At 57.1% G+C, this 27,781-nt stretch overlaps 1 protein-coding gene across 2 annotated transcripts; it reads left to right on the top strand.

Moving 5' to 3' along the window:
• Positions 1-130: 130 nt before the first annotated feature.
• MXRA7 (matrix remodeling associated 7) lies at positions 131-27,187 on the top strand. Of its 2 annotated transcripts, XM_032322310.1 has the most exons (4): positions 137-463; positions 14,975-15,047; positions 19,194-19,290; positions 26,141-27,187. In XM_032322310.1, exons 1-4 carry the CDS (start codon positions 203-205, stop codon positions 26,253-26,255), a joined length of 546 nt encoding a protein of 181 aa, XP_032178201.1. In that variant the 5' UTR covers positions 137-202; the 3' UTR covers positions 26,256-27,187. The 2 variants fall into 2 exon arrangements, with proteins under 2 accessions (XP_032178202.1, XP_032178201.1); XM_032322311.1 differs by lacking the exons at positions 19,194-19,290; positions 26,141-27,187 and adding an exon at positions 17,903-18,538 and having other exon boundaries at positions 131-463.
• The last annotated feature ends 594 nt before the right edge of the window (positions 27,188-27,781 follow it).

The following is a 27,781-nucleotide window of genomic DNA, read 5'->3' as shown; positions in this document are numbered from 1 at the left end:
CCGCCTCGGGAGTGCCGCCGCAGGGGTCAGGGTCCCCCAGCACCCGTGTCCTCCCCACCCCAACCCCCACCCCCACCCCCGCAAAGGGGGGTCCGAGAAGGCGGGGCACGGGCAGGGGCTCCGCCCTGGGGCGGGGCGCGGGCGGGGCGCGGCGGGCTCCCTCGGGGTCCCCGCGGGCGGGCACTCGGGCGGCCGCGGCGCGATGGAGGCGCCCGCCGAGCTGCTGGCCGCGCTGCCCGTGCTGGCCACGGTGCTGGCGCTACTGCTCGCCTGGCTGCTGGTGCGGCGCGGGGCGGCCGCGAGCCCAGAGCCCGTGACCCCGGCCAAGGCCCCCGGGACCCCCGCACCTCCCTGCGCCCCAGAGCCGGCGGCCGCGCCGGAGGGCCCCGGGGAGCTCCAGGGGCCGGGGGAGCGAGAGGCGGCGCCGGCGGAGGCGGAGGAGCAGGCCGCCGAGGCCAAGCAGGTACGGACCCGGCCCTCCTGGGTGCCCCTTCCCACCTCGGGGCCCGCCTCCCCCTCCCCCCAGCTCAGGCGGGGCCGGGGACCGGGCTCCCTGCCTGGGGCCGACTGTCCCCCAGGAGCGCAGATCCCGCCGAGCAAACTCGCCATGGCCCTCCCCCTCCCAAGTGCCTGCGAGCGCCGAGCCTATGGGAGTTGTGTAGTGTGTGGTGCGGGCGCTCCACTTCCCGGTCCCGGCTCCCTCCTTCCCAGGCTCGGGTCACACCCACCCCTCGCCCCGCACCCCTCCGGCCCGCGGGTTCCCGGATCCACGTGCATGTTCACGATCTGCGGTGATGAGAGTTGTCTCCATCATGAAGAAATGGTCAGACTTAGGGAAAAAAATGCTGATTTTTCCTGTTAAACCAATGTGAAATCCAGACTCCAGAGCCTTTGAGGTCTCGGGGTGGGAAGCCACAGGGCGGGGCCGAAAGAAGAGGCGTTGAACAAACGCAGTCTTTGTATGGTCCTTGTCAAACTGCACACGTGCTTTGGCACCTCTGCCCCGGACTTGCAGATAAGCCAGGCCTGGGGGGAGTGGAGGAGAAGGTGAAAGCTCCGCTGAGCACCCCCGAACCGGCCCTCCTGCTTCTGCCCCCTCCCAGTCCCTGCGGTCGTCCCTGAGCTCTGTCCTGACCTCACGCCTTGCTTCCTTGCTTCGGAACATCAGGAGAGATGTGCGCCCATCCCCAGGCCCCTACACTTTTTCCAGTGCTGCTCTTTACATCGAAGCCTACTTGGCCACCATGAGACACACTGCCAGGATTTCAGCGCCCTTGACCCCGGCTGGCTACCACTCGGGGCCCTGAGTCTGTTGGACCAGAATGCCTTGCTCGTACTCCCGAGCCCCTCTTCTGCAGGGGAGGACGGCTAGGACAGTAGAAACCACGAGCAAGCGGCTTGGGGGCCCTGTCAGTAGAGTATCTGCAGCGCCCTTTAGAATTTTGCTGGACACTGTGTTTACAGGGGAATGAACCCTTGAGGGGAGAAGGCCATGAGGCTGGGCCAAGGCGTGACTTCTCTTTGCCAAGTTAAGCGTGCAGGGACCCCTCTGAGCAGGCGCTTTGTTTGACAAGTGGGTGACTAATTGTGTCATGAGAGCGGATTCTCACGCCTGAGGAGGGCTGTCATATTCCTCCCTCCCCCGTCCCCCCCGGGGGCCAAGGACAGAGACTCTGCTTAATGGAGGCCCAGCTGCCCTTGCGAACCTCCCCGGCCAGTGGCAGGTAGGGTTTGGGGGACTTGTGCTGGTGTGTTAGGTGGGGCTTCTGCCTGCGCTCACAGCCTTCTAGGCCTAGGAGAGATGTGGGGGCCCTTCTCAGCCAGCCCCAGTTCTCAACCAGCCCTGCTCCCACGGTTTACACAGGGCCCTCGAAACCCCAGCAGCAGATTCTAGACAGAAGTTTGCAACGCCGCCCTTAGTGGCGCTCAGTCAGCGTCTCGATCCCCTGGACAACACACTTCTGAGAGAGCTTTGCACGAGGCCTGTGGGGTCCTCAGCAGTTCCAGAGCAGGTGAGCAGGACTCAGCGTCCCCAGTCAGGAGCAGCCAGAGGACAGTTTTCCTCATTAGGAAAATGCTTGTCCTGTGGGGGTGAGTGGGTGCTCGGAGGACAAAGCCCATCACAGGGGTTCCCACGTGGGGCAGCTGCCACATGACTCTGAGAGTTGAGGCTTGGGTCTCCCCTCCCTGTGTGACAGCCGGTCCTGAGATGATCCCAACGTAAGCGTTACGTTTATGTCCGTTTCCCTGCCCTTGTGGGTTCAGACCCCGCTGAGTTGCTGAGCCCCCCCTCAACTCCAGCTAGCAAATCAGGCCTGGGGTCAGGTGCTGGGGGGGACACATACCACTGTCCCCCACTGCTCTGCCGTCCCGGTGGTGGGATTAGCCCTGCAAGAAGCCGCTAAGAAATTGTCTGTGTATGGACATGGGGTGGGTGGGGGCATTTTTTGAGATCTCATTATCATATTGCTGGGCCTGGAAAGCGGGTAGAAGGGCCCTGGGGAAATGGGGGGAGGGTGGGAGGGAGTGGGGTGCTGCAGAGCAGCCACCTTGCCTAACTAATGGCACTTCTTCTGATCCAATCATCTTTCTGCCCTGCCAGCCCCGGGAGGCCCAAGGCAGCTGCTGCCTCTGACTCACAAAGCTGATTATTGCAAAGGATCTGGGGCCCAGGGAAGCAGCCTTCCAGCGCGGCTCTGGATCACCGGGGAAGCGGCCCTGGGTCATTGGGGAAGCTGCCCCGCTGTGCTGGGAAGCAAATGGACTGAGGCACTGGGCAGCCACTGAAGAAATGGGGGGTGATCCGCCGGCAGGGACAGGGAGGCCAAGCAGAGGGCAGAGCCGTATTGTTAGAAGGTCTTTCTTGTTATGTCTCCTAGGGGTGAGTATAGGGGTGGGCAGCTGAGGAAACATGATAGGCACACCCCTCCCTCACAAAGAACCATGACCAACAATGTCACGAATAAGAGCTGGTCCCTTTTAAGGCCAGGAAACTGTGCCTTTGGGTGCTGATGTGTAGGCTGCAATCTTAGGGTAGCCGGGCTTCTTGCGAAATGGAGGTGTGGATTCCAGCAAGGCAATGTCAGAGGATTCCCAAACCATGGTCAAGGTGAAGGTCAAGGGTCACTCGAATAGTGCTAGATTTACATCCGAGCCAGAACTCAGACTTCTTGGCACTCTGGGTCCTCGCTCTGCTCAGCAACAGAGTAGGGACAACGTCACCACACACAGAGGAGGCAGGGAAACTCGTCTAGATTCAAGACTAAACAGACAAGACAGACAAATGCCATGCCTGATCCTTGATTGGATTCTGGATTGGGGCTGTGGTGGGGAGCTATCAAGAACATCTTGCAGGTAGCTGGGAGATATTTCAAAGGAATGACTTATGAGATCATTTTATTGTATCGATGCTCAATTTCATGCATATGGTGCTGGTGTTGTGATTAGAAACATGTCCTTGTTCTTAGGAAGATGCATGCCTAGGAGGCTGGAGTGGCTCAGTCTGTTAAGCAAGCATCTGCCTTCGGCTCAGGTCACCATCCCGGGGCGCTGGGATTGAACCCCTTGTGGCCGAGCTCCCAGCTCCGTCTGCTTCTCCCCCTGCCACTGCCTGCTGCACCCTCCGCTTATGATCTCTCTCTCTGACAAATAAGTAAACAAATAAAATCTCTAAAAAAATAAAATAAAATAAATTTTAAAAAGGAAGGTGCATGCCCAAACATTTAGGGACAACATGTCACGATTCTAACAGTGACACATATATGCACGCACGAGAGACTGGAAAGTTGGCAAAACGTTAACAGCTGGTGAATTTAGGTGAAGGGTGTCCGAGTGTTCATTGTTTCATCCTTCTGATTTTTCTGTAAGTTGGAATTTCCCAAAACACACTGCTGGAGAGTACACTTATCTTGATGAGCCCTGAGAAATGTAGAGCGTTGTTGAATCATCATATTGTACACCTAAAACTTCTGTAACACTGTATATGAATTATACGTGAAAAAAAAATACAGTGTTGGAAAAAAGAAACCAGTGGGGGAATTTCTCAGGAAAGGGCTTGGCTTTTCAGACACTCTGGTGGTGGTGGTCTGATTGAGCCTCCTTTGGCTGCCCTCACTATGCAGCTGGACCCTGGACCTTTTCCCAGGACCCCAAGATCATGACCCGAGCCAAAGGCAGACGTTTAACCAACTGAGCCACCCAAGCACCCCCATAGTTCACATTCTGAAGTTATCCTGCTGTTGGGCCCATGCTGTGTCCCTTACCCTCACCATCGTCATCACCACAGGCGTGTCCCTGTGCCCCCCACCCCCTGCAGAGACCACGGAACAGTTTAGGAGACGGTGAATCCACTCCCGCATCATCTGTCCCAACCTTCGTGATGTCCACATGGCCCCGCTCTCTGTTCTCTTAACAAAAGCGCAGAAGCCAGCTAGTCGAGGGCCAAATAGATATCTGGCAGTTGTTCATATCACTTTGGAATCTTGTCTCAGTGAGCTCGGGCTGCTATAACAAAATACCACAGACTGGGAGACTTAAAAAGTACAGATTTATTTCTCGCAGCTCTGGAGGTTGGCAAGTCCAAGATCAAGTACCAGCCAATTCAGTTCCCAGTAAGAGCCTGTTTCCTGGCTCACAAGACAACCGCTTTCTGGCTGTGTAGGCACGTGGTGGAGAGAGCTCTCTGGTCTCTTCCTCTTCTTAAAAGGACAATAATCCCTTCCTAGGGGCCCCACTCTTAGGACCTCATGCTACCCTAGCTACCAACAAAGGCCCCACCTCCAAATACCATCCCACTGGGGCTTAGGGCTTCAACATAGGAATTTGGGGAGGATATAGACACTCAGTCTGTAGTAGGTCTAGTGATTTGCTGGGAAGGAAACTGGAAATACTCCAAATGTCCATTAATTAGGACGTTGAGTTAATTAGCAAGTTGGTAGAAATAACTAAGGAAAAGTGCAGAACATAAAACAGTGTGTTCACAGTAATTACAGTCATAAACATCCCCGGACAGAGGACGATGCCCAGAGCTGCGAACAAGAGTTCAGTGTTTGGAAGCGCAAGAGGGTGTTTTATGCGAAGTCGTTCTGGCTCATAATTTTTTTTTTTTCACGTGAGAAAGATGTCCAGGGACTTTCCTAATGGCTCAACCTTGTTCTTTCTTCCAGAGATAGTCTTGTTTGCACACAGAAAATGTAGCCGTCGGTTAGAATTTTCTAGAAGTAGTGAAGCTGCCTGGCTTCAGAGGGAGGGTTAGAAGGGAAACGTGGAGAGTGCGCCCTTTCAGACAGTCTGTCCGTACGTGGCCCTGTTCTTTCCTGGATGGTCGGCCTCAGCCGCAGAGTGGGAGGGCTGAGACGGCCTGAGACCAGTGGTGGATGTGCTTCCTGAGCAATGTCCGATCCCTGGCGGCTCAGGCATTTCTGGAACAACCTGAATCTGACCACGCTCGCTTGGCCGCCGTTAGGGACAGTGCCCGAAGCAGGACTTTGCTGGGGTTCAGAAGCCTCCTCCTGGAAGGGGTGCTCTATGTGGACAGAGTAGTTTGCTGCTCGGTCCGAGCCACGAAGGAGGTCTGGGATGCTGTCTTCCTGCCCTCCAACGTGGGAGGAAGAAGGATCGGTCACATCCTCCTGGCCGTGGGGGCTAAGGAACAACAAATGAGATTTAACGGGTCCAGGGGAAACCCGGTGTGAGAAATCACGGTACCCGTTCACCTAATATTTTTACCTCTGAAGGACTTGGGAGAAGAACCTCTGGGCCTCAGTTTCCTCAAGTAGAAGGGGTTGGACTCCAACCATCTCTGATTTGTCCTAGAGCTCTTAGCAGTCATGGGCTTTCCCATTACCGCTCCTGTTTCGTGGCCTCTGTGTGTCTGGCAGGGGAGAGAGTATGTGTGTGTGCGCACCTGTTTCCAGTATTTGCAAGGAAGAACTCCTTGCGTTCATTGTTAACTCTGGCCAACCTGACCTTCACTGGAGACAACCCTGGGCATGTTCTCAGCAAGAAGCTCTGTGACCTTGGTATTACTCATGTGTCTCCTGGCCGGAGGCTGATGTACTAACGGCTCAGATTCTGAGATCAATCCCGAGACAAGCAAATCCCTCCAGCCCAGTGGTGTCCTATGAAGATTAGTAAACGCAGCTCCAGGGTCAAATCATTCTTATCTTTATTCTTCCTGAAGTCTCACCAGTTCCTGTGCCCCTGGTTGAGGCTACCTCAGAGACTTTAAACCCTGGGCACCCGTCTTCTACTAAGATCCTTAAAGTTGGGGCGCCTGGGTGGCTCAGTGGGTTAAGCCTCTGCCTTCGGCTCAGGTCATGATCTCGGGGTCCTGGGATTGAGCCCCACATCGGGCTCTCTGCTCAGCGAGGAGCCTGCTTCCCGCCCCTGCCCCCCCGCCTGCCCTTCGGCCTACTTTTGGTTTCTATCCCTCTCTTTGTCAAATAAATAAATAAAATCTTAAAAAAAAAAAAAAAAGGATCCTTAAAGTTGATCCTGGTCAGAGTTCTTCAGCCTGATTGGTCCCCAGCACAGCAGTTTCTTTCCCATTCACCCCTCTTGTTCTGGTCTTGTCAGCCCACGGGCTCTTCTCCCTGTGCTCAGGCATCTCCGTTTGTCCCCCGCCCCCCACCAAACCGTAGACACAAAAATTCCACCTAATTCTTGCTGATAAGGGGAGAAGGTATGTTTCTGCCCCTGGGTGGTTTTGTTTTTTGTTTTTTTAGTGACGCTTTCGATGCCCTCCAAATCCTCTTTTGTAGGAACAGTGCCAAAAACCGTTAATCTGATAGGATTGGATCTGGCATGCTTGGCCATGGGAGCCAGAGAGCGTGTGTAGGGCTGGTGAATGTGCCCTCAATGGGGATATGAGGTCGGAGTCCAGGATGGCCTTTTTAGTCTGGCTGGTTGAACTTGGCCCTGCAGCCCCACTCTTCCCTGCCCCCCGCACATTGTGTGCTGGGCACAGTCTACACCCCATCCCCCAGCTCTGCCTCAGGAGTCAGCCTCTTCCCCAGAATTCCCCAGTATTCTTTCTTTGTTCTTTGCCCGTGCTGGAAGAGCTCATGCCCGTATCAAGTGGACGGCTCATTTCTAGACCTGTCATCCTCCTGATCAGTGGCTGATGATGCCCAGGCTCTCCTTGAGCTTGACCTCACATGGCTGGCTGCCGGTGGTTGTCCAGTGAGCCCCTGAGGTCCCCTGAGACCATCATATCTGTTAAGGGTTCTTGACTTCTGCCCACCATGCATGCCCTTGGCTCTGCCCTGCCCCCACCGTTCTGCACCATCTGCTTGGAGTTCCTCCGTGGCCCCCCCAAAGCTGCTTAGGCTGAAAGCCCACACAACATCCTTGTTTTCTTATTTTCTGGCCCGAAGTCCCTCCATCAGCGAGTCCCGTCACCTCCGTCTGCAGGCACCATCTTTATCACATGGAATCCACATCCGCGGTTCCTGCTCCATGCCCTGCGATGGCTCCCGTCACATGCAGAATAAATTCCAAACTCTGAGTGTGGCCCCTGCGGCCAGCCCTGCCTCCGGTCCCCGTTGTCCTGTGCCCCCTCCGTCACTGTCCGGGCTCTCAGACTCCCCAGGCCTGCACCTCAGCTGGCGCCCAGGGTTAGCTCTTCGCTCTGCCTGGCAGCCCCTTCCTGGCCTAGACTTCCACACGACTTTTCCTTCACCTTGCGAGCCTCTGTGTCCCTGAGCAGCTTCCAAACACGAAGTGCGCTGACCCCTACTCCAGCACGCCACCCTCTCTCTCTAGCTCTCTTCACAGCACTGAGGTCACCCTTTATGTTTGTCTCCATTGTCCGCTGCAGCAGGATGTCGGCTCCGGAGAACGGGTCTGCCATGTTCACGGCCACAGCCCCAGCTGCAGCAGCAGGCTCAGCACACAGCAGGCTCAGCACACAGCAGGCTCAGCACACAGCAGAGCCCAGCCCCTGCTGGCGAGTGCATCAGCTGCGAGGACAGCAAAGAGAAGGAACAAAGCAGATGCTGCCTCCTCATAGCACACCCTGGGCAGCAGGCCGAGGCCATTTCTCTTCACGCCCCAGGCCTCGTGCGTCTTGTCTGCATGCACTAGAGCTGTGTGTCGCGCCCCAGAGCGGCAGACTGCTCTGTAAGGTGGTGAGCTCCCCGAGGCTAGAAGTGTTCAAACAGAGACTGGATGACTGGCAATGCGTCAAAGGTTTTATCAGCTAGGGTTTTGTCTTGTCAAAGCCACATTAGATCAGTGGTTTTCTCATATTTTTAAAAGCACGAGATACCTTTCTTCTTCTTCAATCTTAGGTGGAAATCCAGGGCATAAAGCAAAAGCAGAACTGCCCTGTGTGTGTGTGTGTGTGTGTGTGCGCACGCCAGGCCGAGGGTCTTGGCCCTTCTCTTCCCGCCTCCCTCCATACAGCAGTTCCCTTCCATTCCACCGCCAGTGGAGCTCCAAGGCTCTGCCTGCCGAGGCCAGGATAAAAACTGAACTCAAAACCATCCTTGCCGGGTCCTGTGGCCTCAGAGGAACCTGTGCAGACAGAGGAAGGAGGAGCACCCAGAGGTGAATAGGGGAAGGCAGACCATGTGCCCAAGGTGACCCCAAGTTTCCACCCACCACCCCACCCCCAACCGTGGATAGCATTTCCCAGTACGCACTGGGGACTAAACTTCCTGAGGCAGGAGAACCTCAGAGCGGGGGATTATTTGAATTGAGCATGGCAATGGTCATTTTAGGGTTTTAGTAGGAAAAAAAGTCATAAAGCTGGCATTCGAAGATGTTCTCAGAGCCAGTGAGTTGGAGGAGAGTGAGGTCAAGGACATGGTGCCCTGTCGGGCCCTGAGTGACTGGCAGGAGAGTGGAGCGTGGGGGCAGTTGAGAAGTCCAAGTGGAGAAGCAGCAGCAGGCGTGGATCACCATGCCCAGGCCGTGACCAAGTGTCAACGATGCTGTGACCACCGAGAAAATCTGAGGAGTTGAGAGGGGCCGCTTTAGGAGAAGAAGACGTCGGTTCCTTGTCTTGGCGGGGGTGGGGGGTACCTTATCCAGCTGCAAATACGGATGTAGAGGGCTGGCCCACACGTCCTTGGCCTGGAGCTGTCACTTAGGCGCCGGTGGCTGAGCTGCTGAGACACACGGGTGGAGAGAGCCCGCCGTGACCTCTGCTGGCCCGCCCTCCCCATCCAGCGCGGGCGGTGTGGGAGCTGGCACCAGCTCTGTGCCCTCTGCTCGCCCGCGGCGGCTGCCCTCTGAATGCAGAAGATGAACAGCCCGATTGCCTAATGGAATCTGTCTGGAAGGGGGGAGAGCGCCGTCAGACCCGCTGGGCCTGCGGTGGGAGCCAGGAGGGAGCCCCGTACCCGCACCCCGCCGCGGGCCCTGCAGTGGAGGGGCCTGACCCAGGCTGCGGAGGAGTGCACGGGCCCTTGAGAGCTCCCTGCTCTCTCTGCTGGCTGCGGCAGGGGAGCGAGGGACAGGTATCCCCGTGCAAGTGGCCCCGCGGTCCTCTAATTTCATCCTGGATTAACCGCGTTGGGGGGGGGGTGCCTATAGCCACAGCCCGAATCAGCTCTGGTGCCCAGTTCCAGGATCCCAGCGAGTCCTGAGTGCGAGACCCCAGGGCAGAAACATCTTCTCGGGCAGACACAAAGATGTCTGTTTCTCTCTCTCTCTCTGTCTGCCTCTTCCCCACCCCGGTCTCCGTCCCTCTCTCTCTCTCTCTCTCCCCCTCCTCTGCTTCAGCGCTGTGTTCCGGATCGCGGGGGCAGCCATAAATGGCAATGTGCAGCTTCAGGTTCGCGCTGGCTCCGAGAAGCCTCCCTCCTTGGCCTCCGGGAGCCCCTGGCCCCCGTGCTTGGCCTCTCCCCGCCGAGCCATCCCCCCACTGGGGGAAACGGCTGAATTGGAGACGTGTCCCGGGACATGTGAAGTCAAACTGTGGGCTCTGGTCAGTGAGGTGAGGCGTTGGGTCCCAGCCCAAGACTGCCTTGGGGACCAGCCAGGATGAGACGGGCTGTCGCTCCCAGAGGGCGTCACCAATTCACGGTTTTCTCAAAACCGACGTACTTTCATTAGAGCTTGGTGTGTCGGTTTGCTAGGGCTGCCGGAACAACGTACCACACACTGGGCGGCTCGGAACACGGACATTTCTTTTCTCCAGAACTACAAGGTCCCGATGTGGGCAGGGCCGCTCTCCCCCGAAGCCTCTGTCCCTGGCACGCAGGTGCCGACTTCTCGCCGTGTCAAGGGGTCTTTCCATGCGCACACACACCCCTGGTGTCTCTCACCTGGGTCCTTTCTTACAGATTTCCTCTTAAAAGGACACCAGTCAGATGGAGTTGGGACCTCCCCCGCTTACCCACGCCATCAGCCTCATTTTAACTGAATTCCTTCATCAAAGGCGCTCTCTCCAAACATAGGCACAGTCTGAGATACTCGCAGTTTGGAGCTCAACCTGTGAGTGTGGGGAGGGACCCAGTTCAGCCCACAACACAGGGTACTCCGCAGCACGCTCAGGACCGAGGGCACTGACCGGAAGTCCACAGTGATCGAGTGTGGGGAAGCAAGCCAAGGGTGGGTGGGATTCAGACCTCGAGAGCCCCAGGGGCTCGCCTTCAGCCAGGCCAGCCAGTCCTTCGCTGATTCACTCAATAAACACTGAGCTGGAGGCCAGAGTCCCTTCACCTCCCAGTTGAGGCCTGACGTCTCTCACCCGCACTTTGAACCCCCTTCTTGGAGTTCCTCCTGCCTCCCACCCTGCCCTCACTAGGCCATTCCACTTTCTGCTCCCACAAGGCTGGTCTCCTCCCATTTCTCCCCATTTTAAAGCTGCCGGCAGCACCCCCCCCCGCCAGATGCCTTGTCCCTTGTAACCTCTCCCTCGTCCGAGCCCTGCTTCCCAGCCCCCCCGCAGTCCCCCGCAACCACACCAAACTCCAGCAAGTCACTGCGGAAGCCGCGAGGCTCCCTGCCCAGCGTCCCTTCTGTAGCCTCGCTTTTCCCTTCAGGCTCACCGAGCTGCCCTCGGGGCCCCTCTCTTGTGTTGCTTAGACGCACAGTGTGTTCCAGAAAACATACCTTCAGAACTGCCCGTGCTAGAGCAGAATGGAAGGCGGGACGTGTGGCAGGAGGGAAGGGCAGAGGTGCAGCCTTGCTGACGACCGGGTTGCCCCGCACTGCCCTCCTTCATGGTCATGAACACCGGTCACCGTCTGGAGGCAGAGAGCCCTGGAGGGAGGCCGATGGGCCGCCACGTCCAGAAGCGCGACCATCCTTGTCCCAAGCGCGCTGGGTACCAGACCCGCCCACCCTATGACCGGTATTACACTTCCGTTTTTCTGTCGGGTACACATTTTTTATAAAATAAGGGCAAAATGCAATAAACAGTGTTTTGTTTAATCATGGACTCCGCTCCATTATGGTGATGTCATCTTAAAGTTCACCAAGTAATCCGGACAAGCCTGCGGTGGGGGCTCCCTGCGGTGCCCAGGGCCCAGCCCTCAGCCGCTGCGCTCTCCCGCAAGGACTTTACCTGTTCTGGCCTTGCAAAGTGGGCTGTGAGCAGTCTGTTGGGGGAGGGGGTCTGGCTGCCCTGAGGTAGCTGGTGCCCAGCGGGCCCACGGGTTTCAAGGGGCATCTTCCGAAGGAAGGGGTTTTCTGCACAGACAGAAACCAGTACATGGCCAACCCCACACTGCTTTCCAAACTTCATGAAGTCTCCAGTAAAAAATCTATTTTAAATTACATCCCCGTATATAAAGCCACAGCGCACCAGAAACTTTATAAAACAGTATCTCCGTCTGCCACACACATTGCGCTATTTATCTGTCATTTAATTCCGGGATACAGGGGTACCCCCAAAGTCTTCATGCAGTTTTAGTTTTTAATAACTTGAGGAGTGTAAATGCTACAAAGTTACAGCACACATCCGTTGAATATTTACTTATTTAAATTCCTCTTATACTTAGCTTCCTGACATTTGAATGCCAAGTTTTTCATTTTAATCTTTGTGCGCGCCCGAAGCACTGGTGGAGGAGGCCTTTCCCACGGGCACCTTGGGGAGCTGGTCAGCCTCCCTTGAAGTCACGTCCAGGTCGTCAGGTGTGTGTCAGATTGTCATAAGATCGAAAGGCTGGAATCACAAAAGCGATTCCTCAGTCGCCGAACCTCGGGCCGTGACTATTTTTTTTGAATTTTGTGAAAATCAGCTGGAGCCATATCTAGCCCTGGACTGTGGTAATTACACGAATTTGAATGAGCGATAGCAATATATTTAAAATGAAAATAACCTCTCCAATGTCATCTTCTGGTATGTTTGTAGCTTCTGAAATTCTTAAAGCTGAAAACCACACTAAGATGTGGGTTGCACATTTAAAAAAAAATATCAGGAGCTGGGCTCATGGGGGGCTCAGTCGATGAAGCGTCCGCCTTCAGCTCAGGTCATGGTCCCGGGGTCCTGGGATGGAGTCCTGCGCGTTGGGCTCCCTGCTCAGTGCGGAGCCTGCTTCTCCCTCTCCCTCTGCCTCTGCCTGCCGCTCTGCCTGCTTGTGATCTCTCTCTGTCAAAACAAATAAATAAAATAAAATGTATCCATCAGTAGCGACCTCTGAATTACTTTCCTAACCTACCAAGGATCACAACCACAATTTAAGCAACAGCACACTTGACAAGTCAAGTGCAAGATTCCAATATAGACCAGCGTCTCCCCAGGAGAGTGTTGGCAGGTCTGCTTTCACCGTGATCCTTTGGGGTGGTGGGGTTGGCCTCGGCTCTTGACCTTCTCACCTTGGATGGCAGTTACTGTGTAGCTGTCTTCCCACCTGCATCATGACATCCTTGTGGAAGGGACTGGGTTTATTTCTCTTTTATCTCGGTGTCCCGCACACGTAATCCACCTCCTCTCTTTATTAGCCCTGAATGGGTTAATGGCTGTTTGTCTCTCTTTTTTTTTCCTTTTCTGTTCCTTAAAAAAAAAAAAATTAGATTTCATAGTCCAGCAGATTTCAAGTTCAGCTTGTGTAGTATTTTTAAAACATGTTAAAAATATGGGTGGCTCAGTGGGTTAAAGCCTCTGCCTTCGGCTCGGGTCATGATCTCAGGGTCCTGGGATTGAGCCCCGCATCGGGCTCTCTGCTCCTCAGGGAGCCTGCTTCCTCCTCTCTCTCTACCTGCCTCTCTGCCTACTTGTGATTCTGTCTGTCAAATAAATAAAATAAAATCTTTAAAGAAAAAAAAATGTTAGGAGTAATTAATGCATATTCGTGCATATTATTAGGAAATCCAAATATACAGAAATGTATCAGATGAACAGAGAAGGGCCGCCCCTCCCCCCTAGGTAGCCCCACCCCAAGGTGGCTCCACCCCCAATGGTAGCTCCGCCTCCCAAAGGTAGTGACTGCTAACAGTGCCTTGCCATCCTTCCAGAAGAACTTTCGTTAGCATTTAGGAGCATGTGTGTGCACTTCCATTTTTGTATTTACACCAAGAAGACTGTCCTCCTCACACCGTGCTGCTTCTTGCTTTTCCTCTTGGTCATTTACCTGATGCTTTTCTCACATCGGTTTGTACCGCCGCCTCCTTTTAAAGCACAGGGCTGCATGGCACAGGCACACTGTGATATATTCAGCCTGGTAATGTCGTGGTGAACACGTTAACCAAATATATTTACTGGTAAGACATTTCACTCTAAGGATGAACATTTCCTTGTTTCCAGTTTGCTGTGTTTTCTACTGCACACAATTAGAGCCCTTGTATAAAAACATGGACAGGTGGTTTCCCAGCCCAGAGCAGATCCCCAGAAGTGGGTTTGCCGGGTCAAAGGGGTGTCTCCTTTTCCTGCCTCCCCCGGAGAGGCCTGGCCCCCTCCCCGCAGCCACAAAGACGCTTTGCTGTGCACAATCCGGGGGGCATCACGGCGGCCCTCGTGGCAGCGTGGCTCTCCCATCTCACTGGTGCTGAGTTTGCTGGACACTGTTGCCAAGTACAAGTCCTGCTCCTGCCTCCTGCCCCGCTCCTCCCGGCTGCATTTTGTGGGGTCCAGAGAGCGAGAAAGTCCCAGAAAACTCAAGGCCTTTCAGGGTTTGCTACTTGTGACTGGCTGCTTCGCTCACTGTTTTGTGAGCGAGCCTGCTGCGGGCCACTCCAGGCTCCTGCTCTGGGAGCCGAGTCCCAGAGGCCCAGGCGTGCTGCTGTCTCCACCGGCTGTGGGCGGCTCCCTCCTGTGTGTGCTTCCGAACCTGCGGGTCTGTCCGTGTTTGCCCGCCCGCTTCCCATCACGGTTCCCTGGGCCGCGCGGACCCTAAATTCCCTATAGCTGGAGAATCCGTGCGTCCCTGTCCCGCCGCCACCCCCCAGCATTCCTGCAGGTTGAAGTCACTCCTTCCTCCCAAGAAGGCCATCTTGGGACACTCCTTTCAGCCATCTGTTTATTGAGTCCTTTCGTGGGAGAGCGCCGGCCCTGAAGGAGGTGGAGCTCCAGTTTGGGGAAGATGGACGCTGAGCCTCTTAGGGGTACAAACGAGGTGCCAGGAGGCAGAGACGGAGTCTGCGCCCGCGAGCGCCGCTCCCCTGTGATGGCCCAGCCTGGCCCCGGGCTGCAGATGGCCCGCCAGCCTTCCTCTGGTGCCTTTTGTTCTACTCACTGGCAGGGTCGGGGGCGGAGCGTGGGTGGGAGTCCCCGTCCCATGACCTGGACGGCCTCCAGAGGCTTTGACAGGCACCCACCCAGAAAGGGCAGAGGGACTGAGGTTCAGTGGTCAAAAGCACAGCTCCTCCACCCACAGCCTCCCCCTCGTCATCTTGGCCACACGGGGGTGTTTGCACAGAGATCCTGCGGATTCCACTGGTTCCCCCCCCAAGGGTGACCGTTGCCCCCACCAACCCCGGTCAGGTGGCTTTCACCAAGGAATCAGGCACCTGCAGGACGTATCAGAGGGACCGTCTCCCGCTCCTCCGGGTGCCCGGGGCTGACTCCCTCCTTGCCTTGCAGGAGGAAGAGGAACCAGAGCAGGAGGAGGATGGCGAGGACAGCCCCCCCCAAGCAGGGCCTGAGGAAGAAGAGGGTGAGTGGGACCCGGCCTCCAGGGCGTACCCACCCCCCACCCCGGCCCGGTCGCCTTTCCTCTTTCTGTCCCCACCTTCCTGTCTCTAAACTGTGAGCTGTCTCAGGCTCTGGAAGGCCCATCTCGCCAGTAAACCAAGCACCCTGACCCTCCGTTTCCTGCCCTGCCCCCCAGCGCCCGTCCCATCACTGCTCGCGCACTTCAGACGACTGACGTCTCCCCTTCCATCTGATGGAGGCGAAAGCCACGCACAGGGCCGCTGCCCACGCGTTCTGCCCCGTGACAAGCTGACTGGCCCGACCTCCCCGCCATCAGACTCCCGCCCGCCAGGAGAAGGGAGCGGGAGTGACCGGGAGCATTTAAAACACTGGCCAGATTCAAACCTGACTGGGTGGACGGCGGTGGGCTTGCCCTGGGCACCCCCGGGGGGCCAGTCCCCCGGACAGACAGAGACACAACCACACGTGGTCTGGGTCTCTGCTGGGCCGTCGTGTTTTATTTCTTTAAAAACACACAAACGAACAACGAACAGAACCAATATGTCAACATTTGTTAAGTCTGGGGGACTTATTACTTGGGCTTTTGTGTATGTTTGTTTCTTTTTTCTTTTTTATTTGATAGAGAGAGACAGTGAGAGAGGGAACACACGCAGGGGAAGAGAAGGGGGGGAAGCAGGCTTCCCGCAGAGCAGGGAGCCCCATGTGGGCTTGATCCCAGCATCCGGGGATCATGACCACAGCTGAAGGCAGACGCTTAACAACTGAGCCACCCAGGCACCCCTTTTCTTTCTTTTTTTTTTCCTTTTCCCTTTATTTATTATTATTATTATTTATTTTTTATTTATTTATTTTCTTTTTTGCCTTGTATGTGTTTGAAATATTCATCATTTTTTTAAAAAGTGAGACTGTTGCTGTGACTTTCACTGCTGGCAGGGGCAGTGGAAAGAGAGGGTTGCCGGAATGCCCTGACCACGGCTGGCGTGGGCGTGTGGCCCGCCGCAGGGCAGTGCTGGGGGCCCCACAGCTCCCCCCTGAGGCCCCATGGGGCTGCGGCTTGTCAGTACTGCCTCAGAGAAGAACGGAAGGGCAGGCCGCTGCGCAGGCCGGTGGTGAGGGATCCTGCTCTCCTGCTCTCCCCAGAGCTTTTGGTTCTCCTCCATCATCTGTAGGTTAGAGATGCGTGGGACTGTGGCCCTGGCGTCTGGCCCTGTCTGGGTGGCCCCAGGCGCCTGCAGGGATGCCAAAAGTCGGCATCCTGTTAGTGACTTGGGGACACCAACAGGGACCAGAGCCAAGGCTGCCAGATGCCCCAGGCTAGGACGAGGGGAGGCTCACCAGCCTCACACCCAGCCCTGTGCCTCCTCAGGAGCCCTCCCCCTTCTCTGACTGCTGCCCTCAGGAGACCCCCCCCATCCCCCAGGGTCTTCCTGGCAGCTCTGACAAGGTGAGGGAGGGGCGGGAGGCGAGGTTTATGGCCGCAGCTGTCAGAGGAAAAGAGGACCAGCCCCCAGCCCCTCTGCACTGAGCCGCTCAGCTCTCAGGCTAATTGATTAGTGCCGCTCAGAGGCCCTCCCTAAGCGACCTGGTGATTCACAGAAAGCTGCAGGAGGAAGTCCTGCTCCCAGGAGGCCCTCCCATCGAAACCTCTGGGCCAGCAAAATTGGATGTGACGGTTATCCCTGGGTCCCTGGGTCCACCGCATACGATGTGATTAAGTGAAAGCCTTTTCTAGTTGTTTGTTCTGCCTGGGCCCGAAAACAGGAGACTAATCAGACCTGCCCCCTAAATGGAAACCTTGCGTCGTACCCAGCTGGCAGAATTTTTTATGTTTTATTTTTCTAAAACATAGCAACACAATGACCTTGATGTTGAAGCTAATCGGTTTTCTTTCTCTGTTGCCTCTTTCTGAGATCCGGAATCTAGGGTCGGCTGTGAGCTCATTCTGAGACCGCAGCCTCTGTGGGATTACGCCCCTCAGGCAGGCTTTCGGGGGCTTTCCTGATCCTCAAGGACTCAGGCCCCTCAGACAGCAGCTCTGACTCACTCAGCAAAGTGCCCAGATCCCCAGATGCAGACAGCCCATACCGGTGCTGCTGGAAGCTCCCGGTTCTGTGGACCCACAAAGAATGGAACTTTCCAGCCTTTGCTTGTCAACCTGAGCAGAGCTCAGCCTGGAGGAAGAGCCAGCCAGCGGGGGGGCTGGGGTCCCCAGTGGGGAGGGATGGGGAGAGAGTCCTCTGTTTCTGGGCCAGGCCCCTAATCCACCCAGAGGAAGAACCAAGCCCCTCCCCCCATGATGTCCTGGCCCCTCCCCTCCATGATGTCCTGCCCTGCCCCCCCCCCCATGTCCTGGCCCCTCTCTCTGCCACCCAGTGCCATCGGCCTCCTTGCTTTGCTGGATCTGTCTCCCCAGACACCGCAGGCTTCAACTCATGGCACCCCCTCAACTACCTTCCATAAAACCTTTCCTGATGCCACCCCCGCCCCCAGAGAATCTTCCAAGCAGCCCCCTCCCTCCCTCCCACACCATGTCGTTTCTGCAGAGCACTCACGACCGACTTCCAACTGTATCTGACTTCTCTTTACTTGCTGTACGTTTTATTTGCTGCGAGCACAGCGCTCACTAAATATTTGCAGAAAGAACAAAGAGCAAAGGAATCCTTGTGCAAATGCAGTAACTTCTTCCCAAGGCAAGCCTTCAGCCTTGCTCTCTGGGCAGTTGGCCGGGAGGAAGGGGCCATGAGAGAGGCCGGTGGAGCCGGCCAGCCTTCTCCTCCGCGAGGGTTTGGAGAGAACACGGTCCCCACCACGTAACATTTGGGTTCGGAATTTGCATCCAGAACCTTCCTCCCTCAGCCCAGAGAGCAGCTGAATCCGACGGGCCCAAGCATCCCCCCCCCACCCCCGTCAGCCTGCCTGATCAAGCCGGACAGCCGCCAGCGGGAGGCCAGGGTGGCCTGGGGCAGGGTGCCCAGGCGTTTGAGATTCCTGGCACTGGAGTGACAGAGCAGTAAACTCTCCAGAACAGAACTGAAAAGGTCTGCGCCTGCACGGGAGGGCGATTTGCTGGCCTCCACATTTCCCATGCTCCGTTCTTTACACCTTCATGGGCATTAGACAAGACAGGTCATTGTGTGAGGGGCGGCTGGGGCTGTGTGCCCTACACCTGCCGGGCCTCGCTTCCAAGGGGACTGTCTCCCCCCTGATGCTCAGCCCAGGGCGATGCTCTGGGGGCACTTTCCTCTTCTGTCCGGCAGCCCGCGCCCGTGTGCCCAGCACTTGCCCTTGCTCCCTGTCTCACGGTCCTGCCTCCCTCTGCCCAGACCTCCGGTGTGCCCTCATCAGGCCTCGAGATGGTTTGTTTGTTCTAAGGCAGCTAGGAGTCTGCCCTCAGGGGCTGGCAGATCCTAGCACACCCACCCCAAACCAGTTTTGATGCCCGAATTCAAGACGGTGTGGAAATGCCACAACACTCTCAGGTCCTACCGTGGGCTGGATGCGTTGTTCCAGATTTCTAATCACTGGCGGGCAGCCCCAGGCCCTGGAGCTGGAGGACCCCAGCAGGAGGCTTGGGAGTCCCTGTGCCGTCCCAGGCACCCTCCTGCCGGAGGAGAGGCAGGGAGCCCAGCACCCTGGCCCAGCCTGCTCCCTCTGGTGTGAGTCGCCCAGCAGTAGTGGGGGGCCTCAAAGACGAGGGTGGACCATCCTCACAGGCAGCAGCTCGGCGGGAGCCTTCGCTGGAGAGGGACAGCCAGACAGACCTGTGGACAGCTCAGCCTGGTGTGGGAAGGGAACCATCATTGGGAGGACGGAGCTGTGCTGTTTAAGGAGGGGGACTGGTTTCTCCCCAGCTGTTACAATTTTGTCTCCGGATCCCCATTTGGAGTTCCTCAGTGGCCGTGGGATTTCACAGAAAGGCTGTGGGAGGAAGCCCTGTCAGGCGAGAAGAAAAGTCGCCACCGCCCTCTCTGAGGCCTGGCAGCACCTGTGCGGGCACTGGGGTAGACGGGGGGGTGGGGGGTGGGACCCCCTCTGGCCGAGAGGGCCCTTTTGAAACTAACAACAGGGGAAGGGGACCCTGAGTCTGGGGGAGGCCGCCCAGCACTCAGACCCTCCCGCTGCCTCTGACCCCCTCTCCTCTCTGCAGGGGGAGAGGTCTTCTCCTTTAAATACAGCCCTGGGAAGCTGCGGGGAAACCAGTACAAGAAGATGATGACCAAAGAGGAGCTGGAGGAGGAGCAGAGGTAGGGCCGCCGAGCGCTTTCCTCTCCGGTCACGGTCACGCGGTGCAGGGGGAGAGCTGAGGGGGCGAGCCTGCAGCAAGCCGCTGCCCCAGCCGCTGCCATGCCCCGACTTTGGGTTTAGGGGTTCTTTCCTGTCCTGGCTGTCCTCAACCAGGCTCAGTTCCCCCTGGAGATAGTCCCCTTGGGGTGCTCCGGGGGTGGGGGGAGGAGGGGAGGGCGGCTGAGCCCCTCTTCCGCCCGCCTCTCTCCCACTCAGAAGGGAAAATCGAGCAGCCGAGCAGCCGGCCGGGCAGGGGAAGAGCCTGGAGCAGATCCGGCCCTTCCCTCCCAGGGCGAGTTCCTGACAAAACCCATCGATCACTTTTGACCGATCACTTGAGACCGGGCCATTCTTCCCGCTCATCCGCTTGGCAGCCCCCCTCCCCCTCCCTCCCACCCCTCCTGCCCAGCGTCTGCGGGTCCGTCTGCATCTGTTCTGCTCCACGGGGCTCCCACACAATGGCAGCTGCCTAGCTTCTCAGTTTTAGAACTGGGGCCCCTCCGCCCCCGCCGGACACCCACTGCGCACCCGCGGGCCTCCCTCCATCCCGCCAGGGTGCTAAGGAACGCTCCGGAAGCAGCAGGACAGCTGGGGAGAGAAGCGGTGCTCAGACCCCCAGCCCAGCTGTCTCCTGCACGCTGCCAGCCGGCCTGGGGCCTGGCGCGCTTCGGTTCAAGCGGGAATCGAAACAGGAACCCAGGCTGGGCTGCCAGGGTCACAGGCGGCAGGAGGGCGTATTCGAATGCATAACTCCAACACCCGTTCACTGCGGCTGGCCACGGCACTCGGGGACCCTCCAAAGTCAGAAGCCGCTCTGCCCACGAGAATCCCCATTCCCCTCTGTCAGCTGTCCCCAGCTCTTCCAAACCCGGCCTGGAAGGCTCTTCCCCTGGAGCAGAGGGGTGGTGGCGGCGTAGGCCCAGCCTGAGGAAGACCCGGAGCAGGGAAGGTGGCCTCCCGCGGATCCGGAACCCTCCCCAGGTGCTGGCGACGCTGCTTCTGGGTGTGACCCGCTTTGCTGCCTTTATATTTCAGGATTGAGCTGACCTCTGACCTCACTTCCCTGTAGCAAGTTCCTTAGGTCCTGAGCCACACCTTTTCTTGCAAATCCTTTTGGTAAGGAGACTGAGGCCCTAGACCAGTGATGCTTCCCTCCCCCTGTCTGTTAACGTGTCCCCAACATGACTGACCGAGTCTAAACCTCCCCTCCTCCGCCACCTTCATTAACCAGTTGGTACATTCCGGGCACCAGCACGGGGTGGGGCGCCCTGTGACCCGGCCCCCGCTCCCAGGGCTGCAGGGTTCTGGGAGCCCAGGGGACCTAAGTCCCCGGTGGGCCTCGAGGACCCGCTGGTGGGGAGCTAGCGCCCCCTTGTGAGGCTGGGGCCGAACTGTTGTCCCCCTCGGGAACCTCTGGGTGTCGCCCTGCCGCTTTGTCCTGCCCTAAGAAGAAAGACAAAAAAAACAAAAAAACAAAAAAAAACCCTGTGCTCCTGAGTGGTGGGACAGGCAGGTTTTCCGGGGCAGAGGAAGGGGTGGCCGGGTGCAGTCCTGGTCGGTAAGCTCAGTGTGACCGCAGCACGGCCACTCTTTCCGTTTCCTGTGGTCTGTGGAGGCTTCCACGGCCCTGTGGCCAGGGCGAGCCGTTGCAACAGAGACCACGTGAGCCACAGGGCCCAGAAGAGTCAGTATCGGGCCCTTTACAGAAAACATGTGGGGCCCCTGGATTAGGAATAGGGAGGGCGGGGTGCACTTGAGGTCCCGCAGAGGTCCCCGTGGACGGAGCTGTGGCCGGGACAGGCCTGATTCCCAGGACTCGGGCAGGTGCTCCCTGTGGCTGTGAGGAGCCACTGAAACAGGAAGGACAGGGAACGGATGCCAGGCCTTAGGCTGCGGGGTCGGATGCCGCCGACCCTGAGCTCTGAGCCAGGACTGCGGGAAGAGGGAGGGAAAGTCTGTCCTCTGTTGTGTTTAGACAGCAGACTCCATCGGCCACGGGGCTCTTTCCCGAGGGGTCCTGTGGGGAGGGCTTCTCACGCACCGATTGACATTTGGCTATTCCGTGAGGTGGAGACTGTGCCCCGGGGCTTCTCTCTGGGTGAAGGAGGCTGTGGCCCAAGTGGAGGAGGGGCCGGTGGACGCCATGGCCCTTAAACACAGTCCTCGCTCCGTGCGGTGCCGTCCTCACCGGGTGCAGCTGGAGTTCATGTCCATCCTCGTGCCTGCCCTTCCCAGCATGCTCCTCGCGGCTGTTGGACGCATCTGCCTGTGCCGCCTGCCTGCCTGCCTGCCTGCCTGCCGCCTCCTGCCCCTGCACGCGGCCAGCCCACGTGGCACTGCATGGGGCTGCTTGACCACACCTCTCCTGCAGCTGCTTCGTCCCTCTCGTGGTGATGCTTGGGGTTGCAGAGGCTGGCGCCTGGGCTCCTTGTCTCCACTGACAGCACGCTCGTTCCCGTGTGGCCCGGGAGCGCCGGCGGGTGCGAGTGCGTTCTGGTCCCAGCTGTGGGTAGGACACCGCCCTGGAATTCCAGTGTGGAAACAATCCGTCTGTTACCGTCCAACACTGAAACCACAGGCCAGCCAAGTGTGCTCTCCTCTTTGCCTGTCAGATTCTTTCCGACCAAACGCTGCCTGTTTCTAATTCCTCTCCTGGCATTCTGGGTCCCAGCTGAGTTGCAAGTAAATGCCGCAAATCCCTGACTTTAAAAACTTCTCAACTCAGCCAACAGAGCAGCAGTAGGCTGAGCCCGGGGACTCAGTGGTCACGTGATCCCGCATCCCCTAAAGCCTCACTTCATAAATTTTCAGGGCATAGCACTTAGGAAGCGGGACTAAAATCAAGACCCCAGATCGTTCCTCTGCGTGTTTAAATGGACATTCCCATCCTTGGACTCGCTCCCAGGTCAGCTTCCTTCTGCCCGAGGGGCTGAACACGGTCGGGTTTGCGAATCCAGAGCTTGTCGCCGCCCAAGGAAGAGCGTGTTCCGTCCCCTCCTTCGGGGCTTCTCCTGGGGCTCAGGGCCCCCTTCGCCTTGCCATGCCTGGCTGGCGGGGGTGTGCGTTCCCACCGCAGTCTCTCTGGGAGGGGCCGCATCCAGCTTCCGAGCGTGGACGGGACAGTGGGCTTGCCGGCTGCTGACGGCTCCTCCGGCTCTCAGAGCTTGGGAAGCTAGTGAGCTTGGCAGGAAAAAGAAGCGCCCCTGCCCACTCCTGTGCTTGTACGCCATCTGTTCTTCCCACCTTCTGGTCCAGAGGAAAGTGTAGACCAGGAAGGCTCTGATACACAGGAACCTGGGACCCCAGCTCCCACTCCCATTCTGAAGGTCCTCAGAATGTCCTGACCTTTCTGGAGGGCGACACGACTGTGGTGGAGGTGTTTTGAACTGCATCACAGGCAGGGGTTGGGGAAGAGGCCCGGGAACCCAGGCTGTGGGATATCCTGGCCTCTGCAACCTGCTGAGTCGGCCAAGGCTTGGCCAGTGTTAAGGTCTAGAAACACGCGAGACTCTGACCTCCAGGAGAGGGCGCCGGAGGAACAAAATCGGATCCCCTGCGCTCCCTTGATGAGTCCGTGCGCTGCTGGGTGTCATTTAGAAAAGGCGGAGGTCCATCCTAGGGTGTCAGTTTCCCCGGCGGGGACAAAACCCTGCTGGCAGGAACAGGGAGTAGTCAAACTTGACAGGATGGGCCCAGTAAAGCACAGAGCCAGAAATCAGAAGCGCCCAGTGTCTGACCTAGAGTCTGCCCTGCGCACCAGCCCAGAGAAAGGGCCTGTCCTGCCCAGAGACAGCAACCGCCTGACCTAACTCAACAGTAGTTCATGGACTCCGGACTCAGAATGGGGTGTGGCAGGCTGCTGAGGTCCTGTGCTGAGTCAGGCCAGCTCTGGGGAACAGAGTGTCCTACTGCAGGTGACAAGAAGCCAACTGCCCCGGGACCAAGAAACCAGTGTCCAGCATCTGCAATCCCAAACATCCTCCTCCTCATCCGCGTTTCCCGTGTCCTCCCCCACAATACTTGTTAGATGGAAGAAGTAAAATAAATGATCTTTTCTCCCTATTTCTCTTTACAGAACCGAAGAATAATGAAGTTATCCTTAGCCTCCTGCTAAAGGCTTTTCCTTTTGGCATCTAAAAAGCTTGAGAGTTAAAATGGAAATCCCCAGAGCAGAGCCGTACAGGCTCTGGCCGGCATAAATCCGCGGGGACCCAGACCCTCCATCAGGACCTGCCCCTCGGCGGGGAGGGTGCTGGGAGTGCCTTGCCCCCCGCCCCACCCCGGGTAGAGGTGTTCCTCCCAGTTGGTGTGGATTGCTTGGTTAAGCCAGGGTTTTGTAGACTTTGGTCTTTCTTATCGCTGAACCCCGCTCTCCACTTACCCTTCACATCTGTGATGTCCCCAGTGACGGACACCTTGTCATTGCAAAACCATTGTAGCTGCATTCCAGTGCCTCCCCTACCCTCTACTGGCCTTCTCCTTCACTGGAGCCAAAACGAGAAAGACTCTGAGGCATTCCAGACAGCTGAGGCCAAGCTTCTGCGCTCTTAGCCGGCTCTGGGGTGGCTGACTGTCCTCCTCTCCCTGGGAGCCCACTTCCCTCTTTCTGGCTGGCTGGCTCGGTGGCAGGGGGCGAGGGATGCCATGTTGATGGTCCCAGAGCAGGGAACCAGGGCCAGCCCCATATCTCTGTTGCCCTTAGTCTCTGCAATCCGGTCGTCTTGGAGCTCAGAGGCCTTTTCCCTGACGCTCTTACCAGCTCAGCCAAATCTCCACCTTCGGCAGAAGCAGTAGGAAGAGTGCGCTTGAAGTAGATTTCTGGACGATGCCGTTCCCTAGAAGGTGTCCTAGACAGATCAGAATTTCACCAGATAGTGAGATCAGTCCCAGATCCGTTTCTTGGAGTTTTATACTGGACAGTATTTATACTATATGAGACTAATCGGCAGTTTTTAGATGTGTTGGTTAAAACTTTTTTTTTTTTTTAAGCAGTAAGTTTATAGAGAACTTTTTTGCCATTTAATGGAAGGCCAGGATGCTGACCCCTGGGGCATGTTACATTCCCAGTGACCTCCTCCTCTGGGCCTAAAATCTTGGGTTTTAGGGGCGGAGAGCAGACCAGGCAATAGTGGGTAAGCCACGCTGAGCCTCGTGACGAGGAGATGTACGCTTGGTGGCACACATGTCCCCACACAGCAGTAAGAACGGCCCTGCCCAGGCTGGGATCTTACAGATCCAGTAAGTAGGTGACTCCCTCCAGGTTAGTTATCTAACTAGTTAGTTGTCTGGACTCTTCCTGCCAGGGCCTTGTAGGCACCAGGCCTCACATACTCCTGATGGCTTGGATCTGTGCATTCGGCCTTTGTTCAGCCCAATAAACTTGGAGTAGATGATCTCGGTTACTGTGTGTTTTTTCAGTTTTGCTTTGTTTTTAAGAAATAATCTCCTTTTGAACCCATTAAAATTTGAGCTCTCTCTCACTTTGAATGCCTCTTGCTCTCTAGCCTAGTCCAAGCCATAGATCCACTCCTGTTAAAAGTGCCCAAACACCACAACCACCAAAAATATCTGGGAATCTGTGGTCGCCCGGGATGGGGAGATGCTGATTTCATCCAAGGAGCTCAACACACACGTTTTCAGTTCTCAGTGCTGTCTTCGGACGGTGGGGTACCAAACACCTACGGCAGGCTCCTTCTCCTCCAGATGGGAAAACGGACCGTAGAAAGCACATTCCCGGGGTGACAAAGAGAGGCTGGGGTTTGGGACTTCAATATTTGAGTGTCTAGATGCTGCTGTAGCCAGAAAACCAACTTCTGGATGGGAGACACGGGGTTCCCACAGAAGGAAATCTATTGAGACGCACGTGTAAGACCAGATGCTCAGACCCCAGTCCGGCCCCGGGCAGCGTTCTGGGTGCTGGGTGGCCGGAGGTTGTGCCAGAGCCCAGCCACGTGGGACCTGCCCATGTCTGTGGCATTGCCAGCTGCAGGGAGAGGCTGAGAGGGCCCAGGAGCAGGGTGTGGTGGCCCCAGAGATAACGCAGAAGACAGACGCCAGCCGTGCAAACAGCCGGCACGGGGACGGGAACCGCAGACGGTCCCTGCTTTCTGAGGAAGTCTTGCTCCACCCTTTCCAAATGTTTGCGCTCCTGGGAGTTGCCCTGTGCCAGTCAGATGGTGTGGCGGAGCCTCACAAAAACAGCAGCTGGTCAGTCCCAGCGGCCCAGCCTGTGCGGGCCTGTCTATGGCAGGAGAGGCTGGGCCCCCGCTGGCCATAAGGTATCTGTGCAAATCAGGAAAAGGAAAAGGTGCTGAGCCCCTTCCCCTACTGAGACCCCATGCTGAGACCCCATGCCAGCTCTGAGTCAGCCCCCGTGGGCCCCTCCACGTGCGCCCCCTCCGTCTCGGCCGGCCATGGTCTTTGTCCTCATCCCTCTAAACTGAGGCTGTCGCTAACCTGTTTCTTCGGGGGCTCGCTCTCCAGCCACCTAACAACGGGCCTCTCCTCGTTACCTCCCCCGACGTGCGAGGTCAATGCTCAAAGGGGTCCCAAGGGGAAACAGGGGCACCGGAACCCACACGGTCACTCGCGTCCCCAGACCTGCAGCGAACACCCAAGACCTAGAGCCGGCTTTTAGAACCTTCCAGCTGAGGTCGTTGAGCTTTGAGTGGGTTTTGGTGCGGTTTGATTCTCTTCTTGTCCTGGAAAGCAGACTCAGCAGTAGCGGATAGAGCAGGGCCCCCCAAGCGCCCCTGCCACCCTGGGCTCGGAGCACCTTTCTCCTCTCTCTCTGTCCTCTCTTCCCCACAGAGTGCAGAAGGAGCAGCTGGCAGCCATCTTCAAGCTCATGCAGGACAACAAGGAGACATTCGGGGAGATGTCCGCTGGCGACGTGCAGGAGCAGCTCCGGCTCTACGACATGTAGATGGCCTTCGTCCGGCGAGGTCCGGGCCCTCCCATGCAGACGTCCGCAGGCTCCTTCCCTCCCCCAGACATAGCTGTAGAGGTGGATGGCACTGATGGTGCAGTTCCCACAGCTTAGTCCTCCTTTTATAGGAATCGGGATCACTGTCATCAGGGTTAGATGCGTTTGCTAAGAGAATGCTCCCCGCAGTTCCGGAGGCTTCCAGAAAGCCTTCTGAGGCAGAATGAGGGGGCAGCGTTGTTAGGCTGGACACCCAGGCAGCAGGACCTGTTACCCATCTTCTGCACGGCGCCCCCGAATCCTTTCCACACCAGGTGCGGGCAGGTGGGGGGGAGGGGCACTGTGCCCAAGGATGCGAGCTGCTGCCTGTCCCAGGCTCGGAGCGTGCTTTTAGCAAAAACCCTAACTCAACACCTCAACACCCACCTTCCGTGCTAGAACTGATCAGTGCCCTCAGAGCTGGGACCCGCGAAGAGCCCCTCCCATTTAAGCATGACAGGGACTTCCCACTTAAGGAAGGGAGGCTCGTTTGAGTGTTTATAACACACCCAGCACTGTGCCCCTGCTAGAGAGAGACATCAAAGATGCAACATGGTGCCCGCCTATAAGGGAGATGAAGGTCTTCGGGAGAAGACAGCCATGTGTGCAGGGAAAGGGCCTTTCCACAGACAGCACGCCGGAAAACACCAAAATGGCCTGATGGGGATGGTGTCTGGGACAGCTCGGGGGCTCCGTAGGTTCCTGGGGTCAGCCAACGTGGGACGAGGGGATACAGCGGTTCCTCCGTGCTGCACAGGCCGTTTCTGTTCCATTAGCACGAAAGCTCACAGCAAACGGATTTCAGGAGGGTCTGGTGAGGAGAGAACCTGCGAAATTCTTATAAATATTTTGTATTTGCTGGAATAAAGCTAAATCAGTACAGTGAACTCAAAGAAGCAGTGGCCTTTTGCGCACCTGACGTCAGTGATGGCGGGAGTGAGTCCCTCTCCCTTCCTCTCGCTCGGCGCTGGAGTTCTCCCCGGGCGCCTCCCTCCTGTGGCCCTGACTCCGTTTGCTTCCGTGCTGACAATCTGCACGGGGAGCTGACCTCTGCGCTCCAGCCTAATGTCTGTGGTGCTTTCTTTGTTAAAAATCATCTTTTGTCACTGCTCTTTTTTTTTAATCTGATTTTAAGAGTTCTTTCTTCCCTTTGTCACCTCCCAGCGACCCCTTCCCCATCATTGCAACTCCCCACCCACTGGGTGTGGTGGCAGACCAGGCCACCATCCCGGGGCCACCCTGTCCAGTGCGTTGCCCTGGTGCCGGCTGATGGGCTTTCGTCTTCTCCTGCCTGGATCCTTCTTCTCTGATGACACCAAACACGAAGGACTCCTGTGTACTTGAGTCAAAATCCCCAGGGCTCTGGAAAGTAAACTCAAGGAGCTTTCATATCCTTGGATCCACTAAGACGGTGCGGCAGCAAACCAGAGGGGTGCTGGGGCACAGAGGAGCCCAAAGGCAGAATGGGCCTATGCGGCCGTTTCCAT

Source organism: Mustela erminea, chromosome 18 (genome assembly GCF_009829155.1).
Source record: "Mustela erminea isolate mMusErm1 chromosome 18, mMusErm1.Pri, whole genome shotgun sequence".
NCBI lineage: Eukaryota > Metazoa > Chordata > Mammalia > Carnivora > Mustelidae > Mustela > Mustela erminea.
Note: the sequence above shows the minus strand (reverse complement) of the source record. Positions and strands in the feature narration are given on the sequence as shown.